The 9,780-nt window shown below is 45.0% G+C and overlaps 1 protein-coding gene across 1 annotated transcript; it reads right to left on the bottom strand.

Moving 5' to 3' along the window:
* Positions 1–2,966: 2,966 nt before the first annotated feature.
* Positions 2,967–7,361, bottom strand: LOC115642259 (olfactory receptor 6M1-like). The gene is given in 5 exon segments (XM_030545713.1): positions 2,967–3,070; positions 3,073–3,432; positions 3,435–3,464; positions 3,467–3,881; positions 7,116–7,361. Coding segments are annotated over 5 exon segments (1,155 nt in total).
* Between the last annotated feature and the right edge of the window lie 2,419 nt (positions 7,362–9,780).

The following is a 9,780-nucleotide window of genomic DNA, read 5'->3' as shown; positions in this document are numbered from 1 at the left end:
CATTGCTTGTGCAGGTCTACACTTTGCTCTTTGTGTCAGTGTTGCACGTCCACACCAGCAGGGCTTGTATCGATTGTACGGTCAGTGTGGGGCATTGTGGAAGCCAGTAACAGTCCGTAAGCAACAGTATCTACATTCACACTGCGTCAACCTATCTCCATTGATGTTGATTCTACACTGCTCATGGAGGTGGAGGTATTAAGACAGTGTAGCAAGGCAGCTATGTCAGTGGTGGTGAAATGTAGGTTTAGGCATTTGTAAAGTTGACCTAACTTTGTAGTGTAGAACAGACCTTAGATTGCAATAAACAGTAACGTATTATCCAAAATCAGTAGACATCTGATAGTATCATCATGGAATGTCCTGACAGCAGGGTATATGTTGTGCATAGATGCTAATGAGAATAAATGGAGCTAAGAAACAACCTATGAAAAACAGGGCACCCCAATATTCATGGGGTGTTAAAGTACAAATAATGAACAGAGGATTGAAACTCTCATGTATGTGCATAAGGTATTAGGTGTGGCCAGAACAATATGAAAGATTCTCTGGTTGCGTAAATGTGGGAAGAGCCCAAGGAATGGCCCCATGGGATGACCTTCTACAGGAAACTCCAGAAGGAACCATTTCTCTACAAATGATCATCTGCTGGGAGGTCTAGTGGACCCTGGAATATCTTAGACTGTAGTAATGAATCCTCAAAGTCATTGGATGGTGTAACTGTGCCTTAGTGGGTCATGACTAAGAAATATCAAATTCAGGACAAGCTGTCAAGAAATAAGGAAGATACATCCCAAATACTGGCAGTATTTCTTCCGTAAGATATACCAAACCAGCAACAGAATTAAACTTCTGTTTCACCATATTGGCTAACAAGAAATCAGAAAAGCAGCTTCCTGAGGCATTCTAGTCTTATATCCTCACCAAAAACCCTGGATTCAGAGATGAGTGGTTCTTTACAACCAGTCTCATCAAATAAAAGGTTCTTCTGATCCCAAAGGACCAGCTGCATGCCCAGGTCAATATATAACTTACCCAAAAACACCACTGTTCCGAATCCCTTAGTATCTAAAATCTAAAGGTTTATTTATAAAAAGGAAGAATGAAAGATAGATGAGTTAAAACTGGTTATAGGAATCAAATACATGCAAACATGAGTTCAGTTCTTGAGGTTCAGATACATAGCAGAGATGATGAGCTTTGTAGTTGCAAAGAGTTCTTTCAGAACTAGTCCACAGGTTATAGTCCAATGTCCATATTCAGAGTGACTCCAGTTTAGGACTGGAGAGCTCAATCTTGTAGTTTATGCTTCCCCTGCATGAAGCCTGAAGCAGATCTGAGATAAATAGCATCAGGACCCAAAGTAAACAACAGAGCCCCGGGTAAGTCACGAGGAGTTTGCTCTTTCTCTGGAATTTGTATGGCCCCCTGTAACAGGTTGGGGACTCACCACCTGGCACCTCCTGCTGGTGACTCTGGGAATTAGCTCTGCCCAGTGGAGCACCTCCTCTTGGTGGTGTCCCATCCACCGTTCTGCCCTCGTTTGGCATCTCTGGACCTGCGTTGCTCCCTGCTCGGCGGCGTCCTCTTCGAGGCCACTGCCCTCCGGCAGTGCCCCTTAGCCCATCTGCACCCGCTTCTGGGGGTTGGTGATCAGCAGTCCTACACACCAGCCACCATGTCCAGCCACCCTCTGAGTCTAATCCCTCTTGTCAGGGATATGGCATAGTATAATGGCTGCTCCCTATGGCCAATGGCTGGGTGTACTGCAAGGGGGGAAGAGGGGGACCCAGGCCTGCTCTCTACTCGGGTCCTGGCCCAGGGACCCTCTGGAGGCAGCCTTGCTGTCCTTCTCTCCCCTCATCTGTCTGTTCCCCTACAGCCCCTTGAACCCGGTAGGCCCTTCCCTTCAGGGCCGGCAGCCTGACAGGCTCCGGGCTAGCGTTTCCTTTTGCTCCCCGGGCCTGACCAGCACTGTGCTGTCCGTGGTGCTAGTCTCCCACTCTTGGAGACTGACCTTCCCCTGTTGAGGGCCTAGGACACACTGACTGCTCCCTTCCTGGGCAGCCCTCTTATAGGGCTGAGCCTGGCCCTGATTGGCTGTCTCCAAACCGGGCCCTGATTGGCTCCCAATAAGCCCTTCTTTGATTGGCTCCCTGTCTGACCAGGCTCCCAGGCCTGCCGCAGCCCACACTCACAGGGAGTGGGGCAGTGTGCCCCACTACACCCCACATTAGCACAGTTTCTGAGCAGCTCACTATCTTTAAAGTACTTATCCGCACAAAACCCATGAGAGGTTGGAAGTGCTAGTATCCTCAGAATAAAGATGGGAAATTGAAGCTGGTTTTTTAAAAGTATGTAGTCATCTAGTGCAATTTTCAAAAACACTTAGCGGAGTTGGGTGCCTAGACGCTTTTGAAAATGTCACTAGGGGCTAGGTTAAAAGAGGAATTTAAAGGCATTGTGATGCTGTCTCTCTATGCAGTGAACAGAGAGAGACAGGGATTCCCAAAAGCCAGTATGCTGGGGGGGGAGCCACCTAAGCTAGCCGATGGGAGATGTCAAGGAGAGAGGCATAACCTGACACTAGTCAGTGGCTATTCCAATGTGGAACACTCTCAATCTCTCCCATGGAAGATATCCCATCGTAGATAAGTACTTAAAGAGCCATTAGAGGTGAGGGATTGGGTCCCAAATCCCACACACCCTGAATAGCTGACCACCAAGCTATAGCCTCATTTTCTCTCTACCCCCCTCCCAACTGATTATTTTGTTATTTAATCTATGGTGGGACAGCTTTGACAGGACAGCCTGTGGGAGACCCACATCACTCTGTCCCATAGCTCAGTTTGGGATCTCACCTGAGAGGTGGGAGAAACAAAAAAAAAATCAAGAACCCAAATGTCCCTGGAGGAAGAAATGAGCCAGACTTACTCCTGTTTCCTTCTCTTAATCAATCCGTGGAATCAAGGACCTGCAGCCTTGGAGAAAAGTGTCCTGCTGACAGTGTCCTTCAGCACCTCTTTGACCTTGCTCCTCAGGCTGTATGTGAAGGGGTTCAGCAGAGTATCACCACTGTTGTGAACACTGCAGCCACCTTGTCGAAGTCCAGGGAGCAGCTCTGGTTGGGACAAAAATACATGAAGATGGAGCTCCTGTAGGCGCTGGTGACCACAGTGATGTGTGAGATGTGGGTGGAGAAAGCTTTCTGCCTCCCTTGCCCCAACGGGATTCTCAGAATGGTGGAGATGGTGTAGCCGTATGACACCGCCGTCAGCACTAAGGAGCTGAGCACCACAAGGGACGACAGGAGGAAGTCGATGAGCTTGATGACGTGGGTCTCAACACAGGCCACTTGCAGAAAGGCAGCAATGTCGCGGAAGAAATGGTTGAGGGAATGGCTGCAGCAGGGCAGCCTGAACACCACGATGATGGGTAGAGGATGGTGAGGAAGGCACCCCAAACACCATGAGGAAGCAGGCCCGGCTGTTCATGATGACCTTGAACCACAGTGGGTTGCATATGGCCACATGCCAATCAAAAGACATGAGAGCCTGGAGAATGAAATCTACTGTTCCTGGGAAGAAATAAAAGTAAGTCTGGGTGATGCAGCCAGTGAAGGAGATGCTTTCCCTCTCCACCGGGAAGTTGGAGAGCATCTTTGAGGCAATGACAGTTCTGAAGAGGATATCCAGGAAGGACAAGTTGCTCAGGAAGAAATACATGGGGGTGTGGGGAAGGTAATTGGTCCATATGAGAGAAATAATGACCACGTTTCTCATCACAGAGAGCAGGTAAGTCATCAAGAGGACCACAAAGAGGAAAATCTGTATCTCTCAGAGGACAGGAAAAGCAAGAAGGATGAATTCTGTCACTGGTTCCTACTGGGAATATCCATGTCCCCTGGGGTCCCTCTGCAGAAACACTCACAGTAAAGAAGAGAATTGACAATATAGATGTGACATTTAATTGTTCCATCCATCAATCACAGCTCCCTAGGCAACACTGCCATCAAACTGAAATAGACCACACACACCGCAGCAGTTAGCCTGATTCTTAGCTGGGGTACATTGGTGTTGCTCATTGAGTTCAACTGAGCTATTCCAATTTATTCCAGCTGAGATTCTATGTCATCTTGTGGATCCTGGCAGCTGTGCTAAAGAAAATATAAACAATCAACTGTCCCTTATTGATGCTCCCTACTCCTTATATAACCCCACCATCCTACTTACACACACACACACACACACACACACACACACACACACTTTTAAACCTTCTGCAACACTTAAATTTGGCTTCACTTGAAATGTTTAAATTGACACTCAGGGTCTGACTGCTAAAGATGTTTAGGGACCAAAAGATGAAATCAGAGCAAGTTTGGCATGTCTTGCTTTTGAAAATCCCACTAGGTGGCTAACTACCTTTAAAATCTGCCCCTGAGCTATGCTACCTAAGAGATATGCTGTATTTCAATGAATTGGTCTGACAGATATCAGAGGGAAAAAAAAGTGTTCCCACCACAGCAGTAGCCAGAGCATGAAATTCTCTGAGCTGTGATATGCAAGGCATCAAAGAAAAAAAACAAACTAGAATACATTTTGGGGTGAGGTGGAGAGTAATCCCTTCCTGACCCCCACAAGTGACCAGCTGAAATCCTGAAGCATGACCATGAACACAATACATAAAGGGGAAGTGACCCACATGGCTACTGAGCCCTGACCCCTTGCCCCAACCATCACAACCAACCCCATCATACAAATCCAGTCATAAATATGTCCAGGTCTCTCTCAATTAGACTTAGAGTCTTAATTAGTTTTAAGAGAGAGTTGGCTTAATTGATGACTGGGATTGTACGACAGGGCTGTTTGTGACATTAAATGGGATCCTAATCAGAATTTCCTTTATTAGTATATCAGATATTGTAGGTAATTGTTATTTACTTCTTTTGAAATAGTTTGGGGTGAATTTGCACATGATTTTGAATCATCATTCGATAGATCTGAACATTAATTGCTACAGGCCATTTCCTTGGCAGATGTCAATCAGCTAGATCCACTGACAACCATAAATTCTCTCTTTTAAATTAAACTGAGTAAAGATATAAACTGAGCTAACAAAATACAACAATTAAACACACTCACACTGCCAGCGTCCTGTAGGGTTAATGTTATAACTTGGCATTAGTAATTCTTCCCTCTTTGACAGAGGAACACATGAGTTATCCACTGTCAGTCCAGGTATGGAATTCTGAGACAGTCCGTACAGTCGAAATATCAGTTCATCTGATATCTCCCTGGCAGGTCTCTCTTTAACATTACATCTCATTTCAATTCTTCTCCTGGCTCCTGACCTCTAACTTCCTTCTTTCAAGACAGTTTTACAATCCCTTCTCCATTGGATTCGTGATTTTTGGATTTGCTTGGAAATGCAAATGAATGTGAATTTCACTATATAAATGAAAAAAAATATTTCCATCACTAATAATCCATATTTACAGATAAGCACAACAAGAAAAATGCTCTTGAACAGAGTTTGATTTCAGGATATTTGTTTTATACCTTTTGAGATGCTATGTGGACAATTTGTGCTTTAACACTTAACAAGCTTCAAGTTTTTGAATCTCAAAGTCAACAATCCTTAAAAATTTATTCTCTGACCCCCCCACCACTATTATCATTTCCCCCAACTGTGACATTTTTTAAAAAGTCAAAGTTTTAAAAAATGACAATAAGAACATGGATATTACTCATTGAAATTATAAAAAGATTTTAAAAAATCCAATTCTGCCAAGCCCAAAAATGCAGGAGTTCAGACTAGGTGACGTGGTGGTCCCTAGCTGAGGATCTATCCAAGGTAGAGATCTGACCCCCCACTAGCACAGAATCTCAGCACCCCTCAGTGTGTAATGTATTTATAGTCATGACATCACTATGAAGTAAGGATGTACTCCTCTTCTCATTGTACAGATGGGGAACTGAGGCACAAGGAGATGTAGGGCCAAATTTTCAATGGTATTTAGGGACCTAGAAATACAGGAAGGCACAAAGAGGAATTATGAAAGGCAACAACTTTGAGAATCTCACTGGGGTTTCAGCAGTGAGCAGTGTAGGCAGAATGTAGGCAGTTTTGCACCTGCCCATGGACAGAAACATAAACACCATGGGGACTTCAACGTCAGAAATTTAGGCACCCTGGGAATTCAGGTGAATCCAGATTTAGGTAGCAGCTGAGTAGAAGTGTTGAGCAGCTCTTTGGGGCCTAAATATTGGCCTTAGGTGCCTAAATCTCTTGTCGATCTAGCCCTTAAATTCCTTTGTAACTTTGTCTGCAAAGTCCTGGGTCATGCTTGACAACAGGATGTTGTAATTCAGACCTACCTGGCCTTTAGATACCATTTTGTCTCTTTTTAAAATGAATATTTTCAAGAACTAACCTTGTTTGAGTAACCCATAAGCCTCCCTACAGCATCTCTCAAGACCTCTTTAACTCTATTATTCCCCAGGCTACAGATGAAGGGGTTGAACAGGGGTATCGCCACCGCAGTGAGCAGAGAAGCTGCTTTTCCATTAGCCAAGGATTGACTGTACTGCGGTCGGACATACTCAAAAGTGGAACTCCCATTGGTGACGGTTACTATGGTGAGGTGAGACCCACAAGCAGAAAAGGCCTTTGTGTCCTTGGACCGAGGACAGAGGCTATGATGTAGGTGTAAGACACAATGTCAGCATTAAGAAGCTCAGTAATACAATGGAGGAGAGAACAAAATCCAGCTTTTCATGGTAGATGGTGTTCACAATGGCAGCTTTTCACAGAGAGGTGATATCACAAAAGAAATGGTCTAGTTCTTGGCTGCAGAAAGGTATCCTGGTGTACACTATGGTTGGTCCAAGCATGGATAGAGAAGCTGCCATTCAACAGCTAAGGAGAAGCCTTGAGCACACCCTGCCATTCATGATGACTGTGTAGTGTAAGGACTTGAAGATGGCTACATATTAATCAAAGGACATCACTGCCAGTAGGATGAACGGCACCATGCACAGGAAGCTAGAGAAGAAAGTTTGGGCCAGACAAGCAGTGACAGAGATGGTCTTCCTCTCTGAAAGGAGGCTGACCAGCATTGTAGGGGAAATGAACGAGGTGAACAAGATGTCCAGAAAGGACAAGTTGCTGAGGAAGAAATACATGGCAGTGTGCAGGCGACATTCAAGCCATATGATGGAAATGATGAGCATGTTCCCCATGAGGGTGAGCAGGTAAATCAGCAGTGGGACCATAGAGAGGAAGATCCACAGTTGTAGGATGACTGGAGAAGCCAACGGAATGAACTCTGTCATCACAGTTTGGTTGAGAATATCCATGTTCAGTGTATTTCCTGTGGAAGGATGGATATGAAAAATGAGGGAATAAGAGAGAAGATTTTATGGGGTTGAAAAAACACTTCAAAAGAAATCTTAATTTTATAAAAATTAATTTAAAATGAATAGGAACTGTGTGTCTAAATCTGCAAATGGCTTTTTAAAATCTCATTTCTATATCTCAAAAATGATTGAAGACCCAGCATAGAGTTTTCAAAAGCACACAAAATCATTTAGAAGAATATGCCCTATTTTAAAAAGATGCTTGGGAGCCTAAACCCCATTAACTTTCTACAACACTTAGACTTTTAGATCATTTTTGAAAATAGGATTTAGCCTCTTAAGTACATTCCTTTGAAAATGTTATACATAGAAGCTAAAGACACACAGATACTTTTAGTTACTGAAGTGCACACAAACAAACGAATGATTTACTGACTCAACCAATAAATAACCACCTATCATAATATGTACCCACATCCTCATGCGAGTGGGAGCAAAACAAAGCTGTCCCTGTGACTTTACACAGCCGTTGACCCACTAAAGTCAAAGCCATTAAACAGGAAGGTGTTGTATCATGGCCAGTAAATGCAAAGTCCAGTCTGAGTCTTAATGTATTAATCTTCACATGGTCACCGGGGGCGAGGCTGTTATGAGCCCCGTTTTGAAGAAAGGGAAGGTTATTAAGCTCTCTCATTTCTAGGAACACATGAGAGAGGGAATGACAGCCTCATACAGAAACAAGGAGAGAGATTCTGTGCTAAATACTATACAAACACAAATCATGAGGACAAATAAGCCCATGTTCATTGGTGTTGCCATCCCAGCAGAAAGAAGCAAGAAGTGAAGGGGTGAAGTATGAAGAACTCTGCCATGAAGTGGAATGATTGTGGAAAACTAGAATAAAACAATTATTGGAGCACTTGGATACAAAGGAGCTGCTCATGAACACAGTAGGAGTGCAAGACATCATGACCAATGACCTCCACAAGACAGCACTCTTGGGCACTGTAATGGGTTGGGACTCACCACCTGGTGCCTCCCACTGGTGACTCCAGGAATTAGCTCTGTCCAGCCGAGAGCCTCCTCCTGGTGGTGTCCCATCCATCTTTCCATCTTCCTTTGGCATCTCTGGACCTACGCTGCTCCCTGCTCATCGGTGTCCTCTTTGAAGCCACTGCCCTCCGGCAGTGCCCCTTAGCCCATCTGCACCCCCTTCCAGGGGTCAGTGATCAGCAGTCCTACACCCCAGTCACCATGTCCAACCACACCCTTTGAGTACAATCCCTCTTGTCAGGAATCTGGCGTAGTATAATGGCCACTCCCTACAGCCAATGGCTGGGTGTACTGCAAGGGGGGAAAGGGAGGACCCAGGCCCGCCCTCTACTCTGGGTCCAGGCCCAAGGACCCTCTGGTGTCAACCTCGCTGTCCTCCTTTTCTCCCCTCCTCTGTCTGCTTTCCTGGGCCGCTTCCCCTACAGCCTCTTGCACCCGTTAGGCCCTTCCTTTCAGGGTCTGAAGCCTGGCAGGCTCCGGGCTAGAGCTGCCTAGCCTCCCCAAGCCTGGCCAGCACTGCACTGTCCACAGTGCTAATCTCCACCCTTAGAGACCAACCTCCCCCTCTGCAAGGCCTGGGACAGACTGACTGCTTTCTCCCTGGGCAGCCTTCTTATAGGGCTGAGCCTGGCCCTGATTGGCTCACAATAAGCCCTTCCTTGATTGGCTCCCTGTCTGCGCAGGCATCCTGGCCTGCCACAGCCCACACTCTCCAGGAGTGGGGCAGCTGCCCCACTACAGGCACTGTGAGAAGTTTTAGGAGAGTCAAAGGAGAATGAGCGCAGAGGATCAGTTAAAATACAGGAATTCTGCAGAGGGTTTAATGAAATTCCAAACTACCCACACCTATGGAGCTCATCTGTGGTCAGCATTTATTGGTGACTCGTGGGGATACATTTTAGACAGTGACTTTCTCTTTTTTAAGCGTAAAGAACTTGTATATTGTGAAGGCTATTTGTTTAAGGAAAATCCCCGTGAAGGAACACTGAGGGATAATAAGAATAAGAAAAATAAAGTTTCAACTGAAACATTATTGTTATTATTATAATTATTATTACATTTTTAACATAACATCTTCTGATTATGACATCATTTAAACCGTCATTAGTAGTGTAAAAAACCCACTACATTTGCCTTGAGAATTAATCAGACAGAGAGAGAGAGAGAGAGAGAGAGAGAGAGAGCAGTCCCAACTTTTATTGACAAATGCTTCTGTTGTAACCTCAGTGGATGCCAAGGCTGGAGAGATAAGAGCAATTAGGATAGCCTAAAAAATCCACCACATCTTGTTTTTACATTAACCAGACAGACAGGTGAATATCAGTCTTCAACATGTATTGAAAGATGCCACTAATACAACCCCTGT

The sequence above is a fragment of the Gopherus evgoodei genome, unplaced genomic scaffold, assembly GCF_007399415.2.
Source record: "Gopherus evgoodei ecotype Sinaloan lineage unplaced genomic scaffold, rGopEvg1_v1.p scaffold_39_arrow_ctg1, whole genome shotgun sequence".
In the NCBI taxonomy this organism is placed as follows: domain Eukaryota; kingdom Metazoa; phylum Chordata; order Testudines; family Testudinidae; genus Gopherus; species Gopherus evgoodei.
The sequence above is the reverse complement of the archived record's forward strand: the minus strand, read 5'-3'. Positions and strand labels throughout refer to the sequence as shown.